Source organism: Microchirus variegatus (genome assembly GCF_963457635.1).
Source record: "Microchirus variegatus genome assembly, chromosome: 21".
NCBI lineage: Eukaryota > Metazoa > Chordata > Actinopteri > Pleuronectiformes > Soleidae > Microchirus > Microchirus variegatus.
Genome location: NC_139822.1, coordinates 13058774 through 13080645, shown reverse-complemented (window position 1 = coordinate 13080645; position 21872 = coordinate 13058774). Strand labels below are relative to the sequence as shown.

At 39.7% G+C, this 21872-nt stretch overlaps 4 protein-coding genes across 4 annotated transcripts; 1 reads left to right on the top strand and 3 right to left on the bottom strand.

Annotated features, from left to right (window-relative positions):
• Positions 1-281: 281 nt before the first annotated feature.
• Positions 282-4500, bottom strand: psma6a (proteasome 20S subunit alpha 6a). The gene is made up of 7 exons (XM_083908188.1): positions 4385-4500; positions 3568-3662; positions 3340-3421; positions 2815-2970; positions 2553-2731; positions 1983-2077; positions 282-1279 (listed from the first exon to the last, which is right to left on the bottom strand). Exons 1-7 carry the CDS (start codon positions 4458-4460, stop codon positions 1222-1224), a joined length of 741 nt encoding a protein of 246 aa, XP_083764314.1. The 5' UTR covers positions 4461-4500; the 3' UTR covers positions 282-1221.
• A 791-nt stretch (positions 4501-5291) lies between these two features.
• Positions 5292-13285, bottom strand: prorp (protein only RNase P catalytic subunit; the record flags this gene model as incomplete). The annotated part of the gene is made up of 10 exons (XM_083908030.1): positions 12734-13285; positions 12523-12661; positions 12188-12419; positions 11808-12103; positions 11633-11680; positions 11399-11531; positions 6701-6811; positions 5842-5990; positions 5521-5719; positions 5292-5432 (listed from the first exon to the last, which is right to left on the bottom strand). The coding sequence occupies exons 1-10, from the start codon at positions 13122-13124 to the stop codon at positions 5292-5294; spliced, it is 1839 nt and encodes a 612-aa protein (XP_083764156.1). The 5' UTR covers positions 13125-13285.
• A 709-nt stretch (positions 13286-13994) lies between these two features.
• On the top strand, positions 13995-18451 carry ppp2r3c (protein phosphatase 2, regulatory subunit B'', gamma; the record flags this gene model as incomplete). The annotated part of the gene is made up of 13 exons (XM_083907854.1): positions 13995-14061; positions 14199-14323; positions 14757-14861; positions 15177-15289; positions 15825-15922; positions 16054-16124; positions 16253-16385; positions 16628-16683; positions 16808-16883; positions 17193-17329; positions 17814-17951; positions 18072-18131; positions 18218-18451. 13 exons carry the CDS (start codon positions 13995-13997, stop codon positions 18410-18412), a joined length of 1374 nt encoding a protein of 457 aa, XP_083763980.1. The 3' UTR covers positions 18413-18451.
• A 949-nt stretch (positions 18452-19400) lies between these two features.
• On the bottom strand, positions 19401-21813 carry fam177a1 (family with sequence similarity 177 member A1). The gene is made up of 5 exons (XM_083907990.1): positions 21715-21813; positions 21157-21354; positions 20889-20955; positions 20542-20639; positions 19401-20387 (listed from the first exon to the last, which is right to left on the bottom strand). Exons 1-5 carry the CDS (start codon positions 21781-21783, stop codon positions 20172-20174), a joined length of 648 nt encoding a protein of 215 aa, XP_083764116.1. The 5' UTR covers positions 21784-21813; the 3' UTR covers positions 19401-20171.
• Between the last annotated feature and the right edge of the window lie 59 nt (positions 21814-21872).

Below are 21872 nucleotides of genomic sequence, written 5' to 3'. Positions count from 1 at the left end.
TTTCTCAATTTTTGTTTCAAAAATGTTATTTCTTTCTCAAAATTCTTACTTATTTCTCAAAATGTCTTATATTCATTGAAAATAAGTGCTTTTCCTTCAAAAAAAAGAACCTTTCTCAGTGACCCCAAACTTTTGAAAGGTAGTGTAGATTTAGGATTAGAATGCTCATCATATACAGTATGCTTCATAAATATCCAGTTTATTCGGTACACTTGTACAATTAATGTAGTCCAATGTGATTGTTGTGGTATCAAATTTACTTTTAACATTTTGTTGACACTCATTAAGGTATTAATTACATTATACACACAGTTCATTGGGCTGTTGTAATGGCCTGTAGTATTGTATGAGCTAGGCTTAATTCCTTACTCAGTGAATGCTGCAGCAGAAAAGAGCAAAGCCAAACTTAAGTGTTGAATAAGAACATTGTGTTTAATAGAAGTGTAGTCCTGTACAGCATTGGCAGCGGGTGAGAGGAGGATCAAGACACAAGGAGATGCAAAGCCATTTATAATTTGTGATAGTAGGTTGATATTGACCTGAGCAGATCCCAGCTGATCCCTGGGTTATTACATCATATAGTGTTGTATAGAGCTGAACACAGGGGTAAGGAGAGACATTGAGGTAGATGAATAAATGTAAAAGGGATCCAGAAAAGAGGAGTTGTGACAGTCCTGAGTTAGAAAGAGGGTTAGAAAGCACCATTTTAAAACACAGTGACTCAGGTGACCATTGAGTCCATACATGTGCCATAGCTGTAGTGGAACCATAACTCAATCATCCAGGTTGTTCCATGTCACATTTAGCCAAGTGAAGCAATTTGGGCAAGGAGACCGTGGTCAGAGGATCAGGCTGATGCGTCATATATGGTGGACTGATGTGAATGTCCAGCATCTTCTGTGATGTTTGGCAGTCAGCTGCAGAAGCAATGTCTCAGTGTGGATGAAAGGGAAAATGTAGGAGGGGCTCGATATGTGGTTATTACTGTGTCTTGTCAGGTCCCGGGTTATGACCACAGAGGGCGGAGGAGAGGTATACACACATACCACAGAGCAGCTGGGTAATGTATTCTACCCACCTGGTGTTAAATAACCACATTGTTCTGTATTTCTGTACTCGCTGTGCTGTGAAGGAGGTGGAGTTCTTCTTCTGCTTTAATATTCATCATCCGTTTCAGAGTATAGAACGATGACGACCGCAAAAAACGGCTGCCAACTTTCCTCAATCTCTCTCAGACAGAGACATGAGGTGAGTATCAATCTCAGACTCCGACAGAATCCTGGAACACAAACACAGCAGTTAACGCTCAGATCGTTTTGTTCTGCCAGAGTCTCTCTCTCTCGAGCACACACACACACACTTACAGGTTTACACTCCTATTCTTCTTAGGACACTGCAATGTCTTCCATTCATTTGGACAAAACCCAAAACCCCAAACCCTAACCATAACCAAACAACAATTCAAATATTAGCTTTAAACATAAGTTCTTCAGAAATGATGCTCATTAGGACCAGGTTTTAGTCTCCACGAGGACTACTGGTCCTGACAAGGTCAGTGTTTATGCCAGGAAATGTCCTAGAGAGTTAATGAATACAAGTACACACACAAAAAAAAGGGAATTTCCATGACACCATTTTGTCTCCTTTTTTCTGAGATTTTAAAGATAACGATGAGATGAGATTCTGGACAGAGTTTAAAAAACATGTTTCAGTGCAAATGCAATCATGAAAGACTTAAAAAGGTAAGAGCACATTTTGTTCAGCAGGAGAGATTGATTTCCTTTTCACCACTTCTTGGAAGTTCATCCAGGAAGTTTGGATGAATTTCAAAGAATAAAGCACAACACCTACTTTACTTTCTCTGTAATACCCACACTGGAGCCTCTGGCCATGAAAAACAGATTTGTTCTACCTGTGGACAGGATCATATTCCTCTCTAATGGCTTGCGGGATAGTTTCTGTACCTCTGTCTTTACACTTACTTGAATGTAGGTTCCTGTGTGGTGACTACTCCCACCTCCAGCTCTGAGGGCTTGAAGTCGATAGACAGCACAGTTGCCAAACACGAGATAGCCGTCTGTTTTGAGGAAAGCGAGGGCGGAGAGGCAAAGCGGAAACATGAGGAGATCATTTAGAAACAGTGTAGCGCTCATCATGTAAATTAATATAGAAATACAGAGCATTATGACATAGTTATTAATGGAGTCAGTGAGTTAAATATAAGCGAATAAAAGCTCAGACAACATTAGAGCATGACTCGGGTTGCATTTTGTTGCCTGTATCCAACCTAAGCCTGATGGAGATAAAGAAAGCTGCTATGAGTTTGTGTTACCGTGCACCCGAATCATTGCAATACTTGTTTTCCCTGATTGCAAACACGTGCAATGTAAATCACCTCAGAGATATGAATGGTTTCTTCTCGCGTAATCCTACCTTAATCCAATTTTAAATATTTGTTCAAGCCTGGCCCAACCCATTGGATCAGGTATCCACACCCTACAGCACATCACTGTTAGTGAAAGTATGTTTCTGTGTCACACACACACACACACCTCTATAGTCTGCTCATAAGTCCAGTCCAGCTTCTTCTTGCTTTTCTTCTCCAGGAAGCTAGTAGCCTCTGTCTGTTTGACCCCAGCCGCTGTGGCCTTAAAGCCACAGTAGTAGCCTGCTGGATCACATTTATACAGCTGTGGACCCAACTCCTTATCCAGTCCAATCACCATCATACCTGAAGGATGGTTGGTAGACGGTAATTAAAACAGGACAATTAAACATTATGGACATAAATAAACACACACAAACGCTACTCACAGCATCCTAATGGTCTCATCTCAGCATTCTGTGTGTAAACTTGGCATATGTCAGCCAGACGTTTACACAGCATGTCCACTGGGATCTCATAGCCGTACTTGTACATCCAGTTAGCTGCTTCATACCGGGCCCTCTGTACCTGAGACCTGCTGTCAGCTGTGGGGGTGAATAAGACAACATTGACAAAGATTAACCTAATACCTGTGTAAACTTTACACATTTACGCTCAATTATTTAATCATCTACATGAAAGGATATGATGTAGTACACGTTGTATGTTTTTGTTTAAGTTTGTTAGTGTACTGGCTGCACAATGCAGCTCAGATTACATGATATTAATAACCATTTTCAAACATAACACTGTAACTGTAAAGTGTTACTGATGTATTCCATGCTCCAAATAAGACTTTATTTGGTATTACAGACCACACGGGGCACATCTTATTTAAAGTCGTGTCGACAGAAGCTGTTAATGCTCAGTGAATTTGGGGTATTCCCCTGTCAGCTGGACAAGGCTTAGCTCACCAGTCATGCCGGTCATAACGCAGCCAATGTTCTCTGTGATTCTGAACAGATGTGTGACTGTCGAGGCGTCCAACAGCTTGTCCTGTGAGAGAAACAAGATACAGACATCGTTAAAAGAACAATGTACAAGAAGCATAATGATAGAGAGAATCTGATCACTGGGTTTTTTTAAACATAGAAAAATTAACATTTGAGTGTTTATAGTGTGTCCATGTACTGTATACTAACAGGAACTTTCTTCTGTGTGACAACGACAACACAATCCTTCCCCCTGATCGCTACAGAGGTCAGTCCCCCCTGGTTGATGCCTTTGAAGGCATATTCTGGAAAGAAAAGATAGCTAGTTACATAGGGCTAGGACTACGGCTGCAATGATTAGTCGATTATTAATTGATTACTAAATTAATTGCCAACTATTTTTAAATGGATGAATCGATTTTGAGTGTTTTTTATCAATAATTGAAACAAGTTCTCCGAGTTTCCAGGTTTTCAGGTTTTTTTGCTCCATTTAACAAAAAATTGGACTTTTGAGATCATTTTGAGGTTTGGTAAAACATAATTTTTAAACATTTTCTGACACTTTACAGGCAAAACAACTACTCATTTAATCGATTATGAAAATAATCGTTAGTTGCAGCTCTAAGTAACATTATACATCGTATAGGAGGACTTATTTTCCAAACTTTGCCCCAGGTCTGAGGCTGTTAAATATGCAGCACTATATTCATATATAAAGTCAAATATGAATTGAGTGAGATTATGTTTAAGCATTATGCTACTGCAATCAATTACTTTTTAATGGAATAACAATATTAATATGAACTGTGGCATATAACTTGAAAACTGCAATTACAGGAACATATAGTAAGTAAACATTTTTTAACTGAATTGAATTCAAGTTCGTGTTTATTTGACTGTAGTACAACGATATACCGAAATATATGGACAAAAGGTATTTGTCCATATGACATAAACTACGAATGACTAAGCTAGAAACTGCTAGCTAGTTGCTAGCTGATAACAGAGCATTTATTTAATCACTGACCGACTTGATAGAGTCTTCCCTCCGGGGAGAAGATGGTGATATGTCGGTCAAAACCTGCACTTGAGCCCCGAGACATGATGATGAAGGTGGTGACAAATAAGAGGTATTAATATTACACAGAAACTGAAACTGCACTGGGCAACATTAAAAGCAAAACATGGCTACTCCGGATGTGATCTGGGTTACGATTTGTTTCGACTTCCGGGTAAACTTCGAAGCACCGTATTTTTATTCGTCACCACTCTAACATTTGTCCGAATGAAAGTCAAATGTGTAAGTATTTATTTGTTTATGACTTATATTTACACAAAATAATTATTAATTGACTTTACCCGACTTCCTCCAGATAAAATGTTGGACTTTACCATGACCATTATTTGTTGTTACCCCTCACTAAAAGTCTCCCTTTTTATTTTTCTCTGCTATGGTAGAGGTCTTTTCATCCTTTTGTTGTTAAAATCTCTGTTGTTACATTTTCAGGCATTCTTGTATAATAATAATAATAATTTATTTAAGTCAATTATTTATCAATTTCATGCGGCCCACCACTGAAATATCAAGTCATAATGATTTATTTTTGTATCTGTAATTGATTTGTGATTCATTTTGCATCAAAAATACCTTTATATCGTAAACTACTTATCGTTTAAGTACGTGAAATATCATAAATGTTATTACATCGATGTCTTTTTCTCAAAATTAGACACCCAGGTCATTTGAGTTTGAAACCCCTGGTTTAGGGGTTTCACATCTCTGCCTCCAAAGTTATGGTCTGGTCCCTTTTCTACAAGCAAAACAGAACAAATACGTGCAGAGCGATATATGTTTTATTTAGAGGTCCACTGTTACATTCAAACCATATCATTCACACAGAGTTAATTTAGCACCAAAATGCTGTGCTGTGAAATCAGTGTGTGCTGTTGGGGCTTTGAAGGAGGCAAAGCCATTGCTGTGGCACTTCGTAGGTGGTCCTGTCCTCTGCGTTATCATAGGGAATGTGCCACAAGTCTCCTGAAGTCTGGACAATGGTGTCATAGCTGGGAATACTCTATACAAACACACACAGTTAGTTGGTTAGCTTTTTTCCCCTCTGTGGCTCTGTATAATAACATTCTCTCCTCCCTCCTCTTCCTCACCTGAAATCGGACTGTCCTTCCTGCTGCAACCTGTCCATCCACCACCAGCTGGTGTCCTCTCTGCCACTTGAAGAAGAGCCGCCTCGTGACTCCGTCTGGCAGACATGCTTTGTGGTCCCTCATCAGGTCCCTACTCACAAACCGACAGTGATTCCCAGACTGCAAAGTGGCGTACAGCAAGAAGGGATCATCCTCTGAACTAACAGACGCGGAAGACAGGCAAAAAAAGCCAGGTAATCTGATTACAAATTGTACTCATTCTGTGTCTGTGTGTATCTTATGTCTTTATCCCACAATATCCTGTTATTTTCAGGTACCTACATGTTTTCAGTGAAGAAGCAATGGGCTTTCAGTTGGATAAGATTCATGTGTTGCCTCTCCCAGGATCTTGAGGGCCGCAGCATGTGTTTCCTCCCCAACACCAGAATGGTGAGACCCTGACGCTCCAGCTCTGACACCACTGCCAACAACTGAAACACAAACACACCTCTTTACTTTTATTGAATTTACCTTCATTTAGCAGAAAAAATAATCGTGCTTAGCGATACAAGTGTTAAAATCACCTGATGGTGTAAAATGTGGTTTTTCACTACACCAAACTAAACATCTTTTAAGTTTTAATGCTAACTGAAGTCTACATAGGTTCTCTAACACACTTGGAAGGGAAGGGTGAGGTGAGGGATAGTCCGCTGAAGCATGCAACTTCCCACGTAAATGTTTCTCCATTTTACACACTACCTTTTTCTGTCTGTGGTTCTGATGTAGATGCAAGATATTTATTTAGCTTTTACACAGACTAGCTGAGCAGACAAGAGTCATACGTCTGGACTTTCCTGTGTCTTGCAGCTGCAAAGAGTTGTCAAAAAAAACAAGGGACCTGTTTTGGACAGAGATTCACATATTCAACAGACACACAAACTCTGTCAGACATATGTGGGCAGTCAGACTAGTGGGCTAGGTGTCATTAAAATCAGCAACTGGACTTTTATGGAGGCATCGCCTACATACACCTGTCATTTTCACACAAACACACACGCTGCAGGTTGAGTCATTACGCAACCAACAGAAAAGCCCCAGAGTCGGACAGATACGCTCTGTGGGAAGAAAAGCACTACAATCTTGACTGTAAACCTGCCAATTTAAATGTGGCTGATTGGTGTTTGCGCGTCTGTGCTCTCACCGTCGCTGACAGCGAGTTTTTGCCCTTGTTGGCGTTCGCTACGTTCAGTCCATCCACAACCACATCAAAAGGTGGCCTCTTCTTCACAAACACTTTGAAATGCTCCAACTCCTGGAAGAGAGAGATGCATAGCGACTTTAGACAAAGAGATTAAATAAAATATGTTTGCCACCAAAAATATTTACCACCAAATACACCAAAACGACCTGATGCGGAACGTCAGTGTTTTTCTTAGGTATTTAGTAGCAGGAAGGATTTAGTGGGATTTTAGGAAAAGTTCTGAAAAGATCAAAGTCTGTAGCAAATTTTATGGCCTTTTTGAGATATTTTGTTCTGGACCAAATGTCCATCCAGAAGACTGATATTACAACATGTAAAGCCAACATTAGAACATGAATACAATTTGTTGCAGTGCACTTTTGAGTGCAGGCTCTACTTTGGCTTTCCAGAATGTGTTCTTTAATGCCCATGAGCTCAGGCAGAACATTATTTCAAACGTACTTTAATGCATTACTCATAAAAATAGACCCTGAAAGATCAGAAACATGCTGATGTCTACATATGGATAATGAAAGGCTTGCTCAGTCTCCTGCCTTTAAAGGGTGACTGGGTAATTACCTCAATTTCATTACCATAATGTTTTGAAAACGTACAGAAAAGGGTCTCCAGAACTTCCTTAAAACAACTTCAGTTCCTTATTGTGGTCGAGGAGCGTAACTAAACTCCAGCTGTGAGCTCACAGGCCTGATTGTTGACTTTTCCCTGACTGATCAAAAAGCCTCCCCAGTAATAAATCTACCTGACTTTTTTCTTTGCAGTGCTCAGAGGGCAGATTGCCAGCTGGCAGCATAACATCATACGTTATGAGAATTCACTGGCGGTGGATCTGAACAGTAACATTTCTTCTCCTCATGGGACAACCCTTAATTTAGATTTAATTCATCCAACACAGCTTAATATTAGGTGGCCTGCTCTCAGCAGCTGTATTGTATTTGATTGCGATTTATTTGCACTGGCCAACACTCATACTAACTCCCTCTGAAGGGGCTAAGACACAGTATATGATGGTGTCATGTTAATTTTAGTATTACCACTGCACCTAAAAATGCAGCCTCAAACTAGCCTCAGACCCTTTTTTATTCTTCTAACCCACCTGAGATTTGAGTCATATGCACCGTACTGTGTCAAAGCTTCGTTCTAATGATAGATAAATGATCAGCTTTTCTTCTGAAGGCGAGTCTGCAAACCTGCTAAAATAAAGAAGATCCACAACAGGAACATAGAGTACTCAAACTCAGATCAGACCACGATGGGAACACTGTTAGTAATTTCACTTTTAGATAGCAGCAGTATGGAAATAGGCCGGCGTAAATTCCCCTGGACTTGAAACTCGACTGCACATACGCAATCACGGTGAAAATGTGACTGTAAAAATACAATATTCTTCCTCCTTCGATCGAACTGTGACCTAAAGAGAACGTCAGCAAACGTCCTGTGGATGCAACACCGTCAATTTTGGTTGATTTAATTCACCAGACATACTCATAAAGTACGGCACAACAATTAATTGTGTGACAACAATGTGCTGCAGCTGCAGGCTGGAAGGTGGCTTTGGTTTCGACGTGTGTGGTTTGAGTAGGAGGAAAATAGGAATCAGAGAATAACAGTGATGGTGATAGATGGAATAGTGTGACGAGTGCAAATATCGGAAAAAAAACAACAACAAAAAACCATTTAATTGGCAAAGAAAAATGATGAGAGAAAGAAAGAGAGGAGGAGAAAGACAGCAGAAAGCCCAGTGTAATTATACAGGGACTTTCCAGAGCTGATACATGAAACCAGCTCATTGTGCGTGCGCACGCACACACATACACACACTCTCTCTCTCTCACACTCACACACACAGAAGCTCATATTACTACTTAAGCACCATTATTTCTCAAACTCAAAGCACGATACTATTCTAAAAACATGACCATTGCCTCCCGACTTGAATAATGTACAAATTAAACCAGAATATAAATCAGATGCAAAACATCACTCAGTTCAATGTTCTGTTATTATAATACTTATTCTATCACATTAAAACAACAACCAGCTGACTGTGAGGGTAAATATCTATTACCTTAAATAGTTAGCAACATGTTTTTATATAAACCTGTAATTGTTTTTAATCTACAATGGATTTTAAAGTACTTATACTGAGGGATTAAAATCAACTAATCTGTTGATTTTGTCTTGTTTTATCCACGTCATTGAGTCTTAGTGTTTTCTATGTTTAATGCACTAAAGAATTAAGTAAATATTCACATGTAAAAAGCTGAAAAATTGTTAATACTCAAAACAATTAGTCAAATTATTTAAAACGTCAATGATTCATTTCGTATTTGATTATAAAGTGATTAAATGTTTGAGCCTTAGATCAAAGTGAACTAAAGTTAAGTAAAAATCCAACATATAGAGATCCTATGGTAACAGAGTCCATTGTACAGTAGGCACAAGTCTAATGTAATATAGCTGATAAAAGAAATCATTAAATGTGTTGTGCTTTTTTGACTTGTTTCTCTAACCACTGGAAACGAAAGCCTCAGAGAATGAATGAAATAAGCTGCACTTCATAAATATGTATAACAGGTGCTCATTCGAAGTCAATTGTGCAGCTGCAACCTTGTGTCTCCGCTGCTCAAACTCTCAATATATTTTTTATACAACTATCTGAGCAAACAAACGCTTGGTGCTTTCCTGCTCGTCATCAGCACAGCAAACACACAGTTCGCACGCTCCTCTCCGCGCCTCGCTGCTTCTCCGTCGTCCACGGTATTCTGTTTGTACTTGAACGCAAATTGCCGTCAATTTAGAATAAAAGAAGACGAATTAGACGGCACGTGCGTCTGCTGTCTGCTGTCTGCTCCTGCGGGAGGTAGCTGTGGTCCAGATTCACATGGTTGCTCCACATGCTGGTGGAAATCCCCTCCATTTAACAAACTATTACGCAGCAACACAAGCAAACTTCCTCTGCTTATTACTGATGCTATCGTGTTTCTTTATTAAACTATTTCAGGTGAAAGATATTTTTTAGTGATGACTGCCTTCCTTTGGTTACCTGTTAAAACCCTACTTATCAAAAACCTGTCTTAACTGTCTGAGGGCCGTAGGGCTGTCAATCAAACAGGTAGTGTGACTCCTGCCACTTTTAAAGCTCTTAAAACCTTAAATACACTGCACACACCGTGTTTGCCTCCTGTAATGTTTTTTGGGTTTTTTTGTATTTAAGAAAGTTTAACTTTAAGTAATAGTTTGACATTTTGGGGGAAATTCCCGTATTTATTTTCTTGCAGAGAGTTAGATGAGAGAGTCTAAATACCACTTTTATATCAATCTCTGTAAACAGTGAGTGAAATGTGCCTGGTTCTGTCCAAACTGCAGGTATCAAACTCTACCAACCAGCACTTAGAAAACGCACACAAAATTACATTTTCCCTCCACACACACACTCCTTTTATTTGGACTTTAACCACACTTAGAAATAAGGGTTCCAAAAGGGTCCTTCTACAAGGGCTGAGGTTCTACCTGGAACCTTTGGCTTCTGAAAAACTCCACGAAGAAAGGGTTTTTCAAGGGTTCTTGGTAACACTAATGGTCCCAGTAAGAACCATTTCGGTCCAGAGAACCCTTTAAAACCCTTTTACTGAATAAAGGGTAAGATTCTACCTTGAGCCAAAAAGGGTTCTCCTATGAGGACAAGCTGAAGAACCTTATATGGTTCTACTTAGCACTTTTATTTCTAAGAGAGCATAACCAGTTAATGCCTACCCCTAACCTTAACCTGACTACAATTCAATTACAATCTTAGCCCTTAACTATACAAATTCCTTAGAATTGAGGTTCATCCTCATTAGGACCAGGTTTTTTTGTCTCCATGAGAACTACTGGTCAGTGTTTATACCAGAAAAGGTCCTAAAGACAAGGTAAGATATGATCAGATAGTCCTTTATTAGTCCCGTATTGGTGAAATTTACACCGTCATAGCAGCAAAGACAGTAAAGATAATAAATAATAAACATGCATTTCCACATTATGGGAAAGTACAATATAGAAAGGTAACACATACAAGAACACACACTTCCAATGAATGAATAATGTGGAGGAGTGTGGACTCGTGTGTCATGGATTATCACTAAATATCAAAGAATTTTCAGAGGGAAATCAGTCAGTGCAATCTTTAAAAGTGCACCGAAATAGATCACTTCACAGCCTATTTTCATCTCACTCATCTAAATACTGAAAGCAGTTATTTGAAGACTGATGCTTCAGCTAACTCGCTGCATGATAACCAATGGCGCCATCTGGGGACGAGTTACGGAGAAGTTATTAAACCAAACTGCTGTGCCCACAAAAGCAGCCCAGAAGAACATTATGCTACTTAACCCTTTAAGGCCTATTTTGTAGGTAATGTTTTTTACACAGCTGGAAATTCACAGCACATTGTGTTGTTAAAAGCTTCACAATTTGAAAGGTCTAAAATGACTGTGTTGGACTGATATTTTGTGAGATCCGTATGGGTATCGGACACAAAAAAAGTGGTATCATGACATCCCTAATGAATACTAATGTCTTCAATCTTAGAGTACAGTAGATTTATAACAAAAAAAAAACTGATTACAGTGCGAGTTCATGTGCGTATGTGTGTGTGTGTACCTCTGGTGTAGTCTTGTTAAAAACATCTCGTCCCTGAATGATGTCAGTCATCACTCGGTCTTTGATTTCTTGGTATTCATCGGCGGTGAGCTGAATGGACTCCAACCCTGAGCCGCAACACCTACACAGACCCCTATACACACACACAGTACATATATGTATAGATATAAGTATCTGTATATAACTTAGTGTGCTGTGAAGATTTTATGTTGAGGTGGGAAGTGACATAATTACTTTGGGGTGGCACGGGTCCAGTTTCCTGTCCATTTCTGTCCTGGGAGACTGACGACAGGGAGGACAAGAAAGTGGAGTTTGTGTTAAGTTCACAGAAACAGTGGGAAATTACTTTGTGCATTAAGGTTAATTTTCTGTATAAAATATTGGTTTCAACTTTCAAAGTACCTCGTACCTCTCAAACCAGGACTTGATGCTGCTGACGAGGTTGTACTGGGGGTAGATCTGGTTGTTCCTCATGTTGATCAGAATCCCCCGCAGCCTCTCCTCATGTTCAGACTGAGACATGTCGTCTGCTTCCACCTCTGCAGTCCTCTTCACCCCTTTAAACAGAGTCTCCCAGGTATCCTGGTGTGGACTCAGTCCATTTTCAATTAATTCATCATAAAGAGCCCAGGCAGTCGTCATATCACCGTGTAACATGGCTCCTGCAATGACATCACCGTAGTTGCGTGGTGATGGCGTGACGACCTGTTGGGTGTGAAATAAGGTGATGACCGGCAGTACAAGTATGCTCCTCTTTGGTTTAACATGCTTTATAAACGAGTTCCTCACCTTCATCTTGTGCAGGATGTCGATAGCCTCCCTCCACCTTGCTGTGCGGCTGAAGGACTTGATGAAGAGGCTTGTCGCTCCTGTTTCCAGTGAAGAGAAACTTCCTCGCATGATTTCGTAGACATCGAACACCTCAGCATCATGACCACCGTGCACACACAGTGTGAGGTACCGTAATAACAGCTCATAGGACAGAGTTCCTGTTTCCGTGGCGACAAATGATAGCAGAGACCTGTGGCGGAAAATTTACAATAGAGCTCTTCATTTACAACATGACTAACTTCTACTGTGGTCTCAGTTATTGGACACACAAAAAAAAAACATGTCCGTCTCACTTGGCAATTCCCAGCTCTGCTCCAGAGGTAAACAGTGCACCAATCATTTTGATGTCAAAGCGTGACGGATTTACTGAAGACTCCTTCAGCTTCCTCCACTCGGTGATGGTAAGTGGTCGATCGGGAGGCTGCAGCTTTCCTGGATTAGTGCAAAAATGTGTAATCAGAAAGGATTTCAGCACATTTAAATGAACAGCTCTTGCTTAATTACCTGCTCGAGTTGCTCTCCCTGGAAGCTCCTTCTCCTCTTCATCCTCAGCAGCCAGAGCTGTTTTCTTCTTCAGCATCTCTGTTGTCCTTTTCGCTGTCCCAGCAGTAAACACAGATTTGGGACGGTACAGTCTTTGTCTATTATCTTCTCCATCCAGTGAGTCTTCCCATAATTTCCTTTGTCTTTGTCTGGTGGTGTTATATTTCACTCCACTGTGTCCGTCAGTAGCACTGTTACGTCCGACAGTCTGTCTGCCCCATGAGTTGGAGTTTGAGTCTCTGGAGCTCAGAAAGCGTGATGTGGGAAGAATCTGTGATGACTTTAACTCTTTCAGAAAAGTTTGTCGGGGTCTCAAGCATATTAGGACTTTAGATAAGAAGTTGGAACCCATGTTTATGTTCTTATCAGAACTTTAATGGTTTATTCTTCACCTACTAACTACAGAATCCCAACCAATTTCCCAAACAACTCACCATAAGTCTGACATATACTATAATGTTACATGAATCTATAAATTGGAAATGAGACTAACCACATAACCTTGTTGCTTTGTTTTCGAGAGTCCAACAGTCACGCAATTAACATCGCATTATTTGGCTCTATAGACAGTAATAATTATTTAGAGCTCACTCACTTTTATTATCGATGGCCAAACTGAGTAATTAACCCGGCTTCGTTATTCCAACAGCACCTAATCCAGTCCAGAATACACACAACCATATGCATGACTTTAGTCGCACACGTCGACGTCATCAAAGATCGACAGCTCCGTTTACGAGAGACCGGAAATACAACTCTGTTCCACGAAAAAAGCAGCGAAATCAGTTTCTTGAAATCTGCTTAATAAGGAAGAAATCGAAACACTTTTGGGGATTTCGATTGCATATGAATATTGCACATGTAGCGTTGGTCGTCAGTGGACATAATGAGCTCAATTTACGTTACTTTTATTTAAAATGATCTGTGTTTTCTGCGGAATTTTCTTCTTTCACTTCCTGTATTTGTAGATTGCAAACGTTTCTTCACAAATTGATTGTTGGTCCGATCGTCAACGACATCTCTGATATTCATTTATTGGTCAAATCTTGTGTGGAGTCAGGCTTTTATTTTGAATTTTTACCGGAAGCTACATTCCTGTTCATTGATGTGGTATCGGGCTAGTTTAGCTACAATAGTACATATGTCCACTTTTTTCTTATTTGTATTGATGGAATGTGAGGTGAAATATTAGATATTTCATATATAATACCTGGGAGCAGTAATGGCTAAAGAGGAACTACCTCACTGGTCGGATATTTTGAAAAGGAGGATAACAAACTTCAAAAAAGGCAAGACAGGGTTCATTTCTGCTAACGTCAGTTAGCTAGCGGATATGTTTCAGATTAAAGGTTTCTAAATTGAAATGTGTTTTTACTTTTCAACTGAATACATTTTGACTGTGAGGTCCATGTTCCTGTTTGTACAGACGAGAGAAGCGAAGAGGAGAAGAAAGCAGAAGAGACGAACCTGTTCACAAAGTACTACACAGAGTGGAAGGGAGGCAAAGACGGAGACGAGTCCTACAAGAGCATCCCACGGTTCTACTACAGGGTTAGCGAAATTCATGATATTTGGACTGAGTTATGATACAAGACAAGGGCTACAATTCAAACTGAATTATCCAACCGTATTTAAATTAGTTGGACAATGTCTTCTTTACTTTAAAGAAAAAGAAGAGCACAAGACACGACTGCCTCTTTGCACTTCATTAGTAATACTCCAATTTACAGCATAGAAAGGCATCTAACTGTTATCATTACTGTATGTAACCACATACAGTAATGCAATCGGTGGGTTAGAAGATAATGATACTGACCATGTTTTTACCAAGTGTGTGCATTTGTGTGCATGTTCTCAGTTGCCAGCAGAGAACAGTGTGCATTAAATGATACAGGTTTGGTGTGAAATGATGATGATGTGCAGACGTGATATTGTAAGTCAGCCTATGATGATGATTCATGATGATGACAATGATGATTTGCAGCTACCAGCAGAGGATGAAGTGTTACTTCAGAAGTTGAGGGAGGAATCCAGAGCTGTTTTCCTCCAGAGGAAGAGCAGAGAACTGCTTGATAATGAGGAACTGCAGGTAAAAAAAAAATACTCAAATACACATATTGGTGCAGGTATTTTTCTTAGGACACTGTTTTGAATACCATTCATTTACTCAGCCTAAACAAGCCTGATCTCTAACCATAAGCAGTTAATACCCAACCACCAACTTAGTCCTAAACTTAAGACCCTCCGCAATGAGCTATACTGGTCCTGACAAGGTCAGTGTTTATTCCAGGAAATGGTTCTAAAGAGCTCACAAATAAAATTATACACATACACATTCATGTAGAAACATGTAGCATAATAGAATTAGAAATGCTGTTTTTATTTTGTCTCCCTGTTCTTGTAGAATCTCTGGTTCCTGCTCGATAAGCACCAGGTTCCTCCACTGAGTGGAGATGAAGCCATGATCAGCTATGAAGCCTACCTGCAAGTGGGGGAGAAGGCTGGGCCGAAGTGCAAGTAAGTACAAGGAAGTACAAGGAAGTAGACGTTTACTGGCAACACAATTGCACAACAATTTTTATTTAACCGGCCCTCCTTGTCTGTTTTACTTATGTGATCAATCAGAATGTGTGCTTTTGTTTGCGCCAAGGATTCTTTCAAGATGAAACTTTGTTCCTGGAAATTTCCCCATTAAATGTTGACTTCACATCCTCCTGGTTTTAATGTGTCTCTTGGCTGATTGAAAATCATAATTGGACTGAAAAAGCACCTCTGCTGGTTTTGCAATACTAAACAATCCACAGCTACATAGGCACAATGTGGCAATAAAAACTAACTTTTGAACCAGGAAGCAGACGCAGGGTTTATTTTTCAAGTACAGCAGTTTACGATATTGGAAGGGTTTTTAAATGCAAACTCCAAATAGGATTATTCATTAACTGATGGAAGAACGTGTTATAAGCAGATTAGCAGATTGAAATCATGCTTTCAAAGTAAGGAAAAGAACATAATAAAAACTAACAGCTTTTCTCTCCCTCTCCCTGTCTTTCAGCAAATTCTTTACAGCTAGAGTTTATGCCAAGCTGCTCCACAGCGACCCTTACGGCAGAATCTCCATCATGCAGTTCTTTAACTATGTCATGAGGAAAGGTGTGGTATTTATTTTGCTCTCGTGTTCCACCATGTCTTTTTTGTCTCACAAATTTAGCTGTGTTAGCTATGAGGTACATTGGTGAATATTGAATGACTTTTGCTGATGTTTGTTCTCTCTGTGCATCAAGTGTGGCTGCACCAGACCCGGATAGGTCTGAGTCTGTATGATGTGGCAGGGCAGGGCTACCTTAGAGAGTCGGTAAGCATTTTTTTTTGAGTAATCACAAATTGCGAATTAAGTGACATTCCCAGTTTTTACTCCATAAAGTCATTAGCAGGTAGTGGTAGAATTTTAGGTGCAGTTTAAACATTCAGGAATGTGTGCAGGATCTGGAGAACTACATCCTGGAGCTCATTCCCACTCTGCCCCAGCTTGACGGACTGGAGAAGTCCTTCTACTCTTTCTATGTCTGCACTGCTGTTCGCAAGTTCTTTTTCTTCCTTGACCCACTTCGAACTGGTGAGACTGAACCCCACTGTGAGCCAAAACGTGCAATAATACACGGTGAAACATAATGTTGTCTTGGACTGTCATTATCAGGATCCAAAACAAAAGACTGATGACTTCATCAATGTGTTGTAATCAAGAAATAGAGAAGATTAGAAGTTACTATAACCACCACAACAGTAGCAGGACGAGGCAGGACGAGACATTGCAGTCAGACAATTTTACAATGAATGTTTATGTTTTGTTTTTTTCAGGAAAGATTAAAATCCAGGATATATTGGCTTGCAGTTTTCTGGACGATTTATTGGAGGTAAACGTTTTTACCTGTATTATCTTTTTATATATAGTATCACATGGCTCATTCATTGTAACACAGTCATTGTTTCTTCACATCTCACACTCGTGTTCCTCCTCCCTCCCACTGTGTGTTCTAGCTGAGAGATGAGGAGTTATCTAAGGAGAGTCAGGAGTCCAACTGGTTCTCGGCACCATCAGCTCTCAGAGTCTACGGTGAGAAAACATCTGTGTGTCATTTTCAGCGCTGTGATCATGATAAAACTTCTTGCAGCGTTTACGGTTCTATAGTGTCAGATACAAAATCCAAAAAGTGAGCATGTGATGTCAGATTTAACCCACATGTAGCCACAGACAGAAAAACACAACACTGTATTGAGAAACACAGAGAGTTATGTGGAGCTGGATAGGCAAACAGCATTGTGTGAAGACATTCGTTTATGTATAAAAGTCACACGCTACAGCTTAAAGTAAAGCTCAGTTTGCCTGTCTTATTCACATGTGCTTGTGTTTCTTTCACTATAGGTCAGTACCTCAACCTGGATAAGGACCATAACGGCATGTTGAGCAAAGAGGAGCTTTCACGCTACGGCACGGCAACTCTCACTCCCGTCTTCCTGGACAGAGTGTTTCAGGAGTATCTCACCTATGATGGAGAAATGGTATAATCATATCAGCAACAGTGTTTGCAGCTGTCGTAAACATAAACATATTTGGTGATTGTTGACTTGGCAGTCAAAATCAATGATAATTCATCCCAAAACTCTGAGATCTGGTACCTTTGGATCTCTTGGCATTATAAGTCTTTTTATATTAATTGCCAAATCCATACAGGGATTCCCTTTAACATGTATAGAGTCAGCTGTAATTGTTAGTTTTCCTCATTTATTCATGGTTTTCTGTACATACTGTATGTTAATACTCAACTCAAACTAGCGTTGAAAGTTAATCTCCAACTGTTCAGTGACTGAAGACAAGTGTGTTGATGATGATGTACAAGTATATCATATAACGTCTCTTTAAAAATCCCCAAACGTTAACTTTAACAACTTTTTAACTTTTTAATGTTGAGAATTACAGGGCATTTTCAGTGACAGTTTTTAAGATGTCTGAATTTTATTGCTGTTTTTATATTTTAAATCTCAGGATTATAAGACCTACCTAGACTTTGTATTGGCCTTGGAAAACAGGAAGGAGCCCGCAGCACTGCAGTATATTTTTAAACTTCTGGATATGGAGAATAAAGGATACTTGAATGTCTTCTCTCTCAACTACTTCTTCAGGGTATGAGCTCCATGCACCACTTACACAATCACACCACACACGTTCAACATCTAAACGTACAGTCAAACAGTTGAGCTTGCTTTGTCATGGCACCTGTTCATCTTTTTCTTTTAACTTCAGGCCATTCAGGAGCAGATGAAGCTGCACGGTCAGGAGCCTGTCACCTTCCAGGATGTCAAGGTATTGTAGACATAAGCAAACCACTGTTCACTATTTTACAAAATATTAAGGAGATAATCAAGCGCTGTGATTTTTTGTTTCCTCAGGATGAGATCTTTGACATGGTGAAGCCTAAGGACCCATATAAAATCACTCTGCAAGATTTGGTAAACAGTTGCCAGGGCGATACCGTCACCAGCATCCTGATTGACCTCAACGGCTTCTGGACCTATGAGAACAGGGAAGTGCTGGTCACTAATGACACTGACAGCAGTAACACAGCTGATCTTGATGACTCCTGAGAATCTTTAGGAGTTCCACTGTTTTCACTCCCAACAACAAATAAGCCAAGGACATTTAACCTTTACCCACTGACTCAGGTCTTACTGGTTAAACAGAAACTAAATAACAGAGGTGGAGGTAAAGGAAGGAGAGTGAGACTTTGAGACATTGTTTTCCTGTAAAAATTATCTAATATATTTTTTTGTCTTTTCAAAATAAATGTTTTTTTTCTCACAGTTCCTTAACATCATATTCTTCCTTGTACTGTTAGTAACAGAAGCTTTTACATTAGCAGTGGCTCCAATGACTGTGAAATGTGGCACTCCCACTACTGATAGAACGTGAACCACATGAGGGACAAAATAATTTCTACTCAAGGTCCACTTACTGTCTTTTAACCGTGTCTCTCAATTCTCATCAGTTGGTGAATGGAAATTTTGATTTTCAACACTCGTGGACCAAGACTGGAACATTATTGTGTATGATGAAATTTAATTTTGGATGTAAACTGAACTACAGATAAGTAAAACAGGGGACTTAAATTATTTGAAACTTTAAACACAAGAAAAGGACATGAGAAGTCGAAATCAGAAAAGACAATTCATAACAAGTCCCATGTATTTTGCTATACTACGTAAAAATAAGTGATCAAATCAGCATTTTGAGTGTTTAACGGTTTTATTAAGACACAAAATATACATATGTATATACAGATTCATAAAGAGTTTCTGTTAAAATAATCTCATCGTACATGTTGGCCTTTGGTTCAACAAAAAAATTACACCGACCCTTCACTGCAGTAAAAGACATTTATCCACACTACCTACATGTATTAAGATACATTTTTGTTGTATATAACGTCACAATTTCAGTTTGGGGGGGATTACATTTAAATAATATAACCCTCTTTGAAACAGATCATTTTGAAAAGAGCTGTGTAACATTGTTGACAAGTAAACAGCATCAGTGTCACACTAATGCTCAAAGCCATAATGAGATCTACGGCCCAACCCCTCACCACACAGTGGATAAAAATAATTCATAAGAAGCTTCTGACACCTCAGGCAAGGAGACTAAGAGAACGGCACTCAACATACAGTATGTGTGAGGGAACTATCGGTTTTCATTCAAAATAACAAGGAAATCCAAATTTCATGTGTCCAGTTCAAACAGCAGGAAGGTGAAGACCCTTTTTATTGGAAGGCAGAGGTGAAATCATATTGACCTTAAACTCAAGGCATCCAAACTGGTAACATTTTGTAAGCGGACGTTTTAGTATTAAAGTACCTCACTCATTTTGGATTCTTTAAAACTGTATGTACATTTGCAGACTATTCCTTCATATAACTTCATTACAGACAAAAGTATATAGTAATAATGTGTATGGCAACCGATATCATCACTACCTACCTATTTTTTTGGCTTGGAAGTCAGTTCTATGACACTCTACAAAATAATGTCTATATTAAGTCTAAATCAAAAAAGCCTGAAATTACAATTCTAAGACTAAAAAACAGCAACTTTATTTAAAGTGTTAATGTAAGCACAGTCCAGGTCTGGTCTTGGAACGGCTTCATACCGTCTGGTCTCTCATACTTTTGCATGTTGTACACACATTTACATTCACAGATAAGGCCAGTGCGGTCACTTCCGCAGCCCTTTTTTTATTACCAATCTCTGCAATGTGTATTAATATCTCTTTGTATAAAACAACATAGAAAAATAAGAATATAAAGCCAAGTTAATTGGAAAGTTAAGAGGATGAGTAAGTTACAGTTTTCAGGAGGGAAGAGGGGATGGGACTCTGTTGGCGTCTGGAGCGTTGAGAGGAGAGTCGGATTCGAGCTCAAAGCTAATGTTAACGAAGGATGCTCTGGACGCCTCCGGCTGCTCCACAGTGGCAGGATGAGTAGCGTCCAGCTCACCGCTCTGCTGTTCTGCAAAATGACGCTCTGCTTCTTCAGCCATACGATTTTCCTCCTCCTCCTCTTCCTCCTACAGGACAGTGTGAGTAACATTTAATATTGGATATGTCAGAGTTAGTGTTTGTGTTCCACCTCTCTTATTACAGCAGTTTAAGGTGTGACTTCATTTACGTTTAGAATATGTGGCGCCAGGTTGTGTTTGTGTGAACGTGAATGCATCCCACCTCTTTCTTTATTCGGTAGTACTCATCAATAGCATACTGGTACTTCGGTGTAGTGATTCCAAAGAGAGAGGCCAGTCTCTCGCCCATGTAGTCGCACACTGCAGGAAACACACACATCATTTTGGTGCCATGAGCAACCAGGAAAGGTGCAAGGAAATGTACATAAAAAGTGTAAAACGAGCTGTAAAACATTCTAATTTAAAAAATGTGACAATATTGCAGACTTAACATCATCTGACTAGAAATATGCAATAATGTATTTGGAAAATCCCATAACTTCTGGGGAAAAAAAGGAAAATGTGGTCCTTGTTCACACAACTGCCATATCTTACAGTGGGCTACTTTACCTGAGATGGTGGAGGTGGTCATTCTCCACATTTGGAACCAGAAATATGGGCCCCACGTCAATTTTGCCTATTAAAAAGAAACATGACAATGACTGATTAATTCCTAGACCAGAATGCACTTATAAATAATTAGGTAATTCATGATTTTATTTTATTTTTTTACTCTGACTGCCCACACAGCAATGAGAGTAGCACTGGTTTATTATACTGTAATGATCACACACATGCTTGGTCCTAAAATGTAAGGCAGTTGTTGATTTCAGCTTACTGGATCCACGGTGACGACATCTTTCTTCAAAGGTTTTGCCTCCTCTTCCTCCTCGTCCTCTTCGTCAGTGCTGAACTCCTCCATGGTCTCTCCACTTGCAAAGTAGATGGTCCTTCTGGGGATCTTCGTTCTCGCCTGACTCCCCACCGAGTCTCCCATCTCCACACTTTCAAAGTCTGTCATCGTCCCGCCTGCACTCTGACAGCAGTTTAAAAACACAGATCATGTCTTGTTTTGAATTGTAAATAATGGAGCAGGCAGAGCAGGTTTCAAGTGTCCTCCGCAACAATGGTGGCATTTAAAGATGAGCGCAAGTAACAAATGAAGCATAACAACACTTTCCTACATATGTGTTTAACTACAATTATTTGTAGCTTCAGATGAAGGTAATAAAACAATCCTAACCCATGTGTAACCACGGAACAGTGGTTGGTTAGCTTACTTTGGCTTGCATTACTTTGTCTGTTGATTGTTAGCTGGGTCATAAGCTGAGGAAGCTTTCACTCAAACAGAGCTTAGCTTTAACGTTCACAAACACGAAAAATGACAAGGACTAACCTTTTCGCTTTCAACAGTTTGTGTCAGGGAAACGTTGACACTTGTTAAAAACAACTGCAAATCTGCCATTTCTCTCGGGTCTTCCACCTCACCACGATCCCTTTGGTCTGCCTTTGCCAGCAACACATCCGGTCTGATCCCTTCACAATAAAGCGATT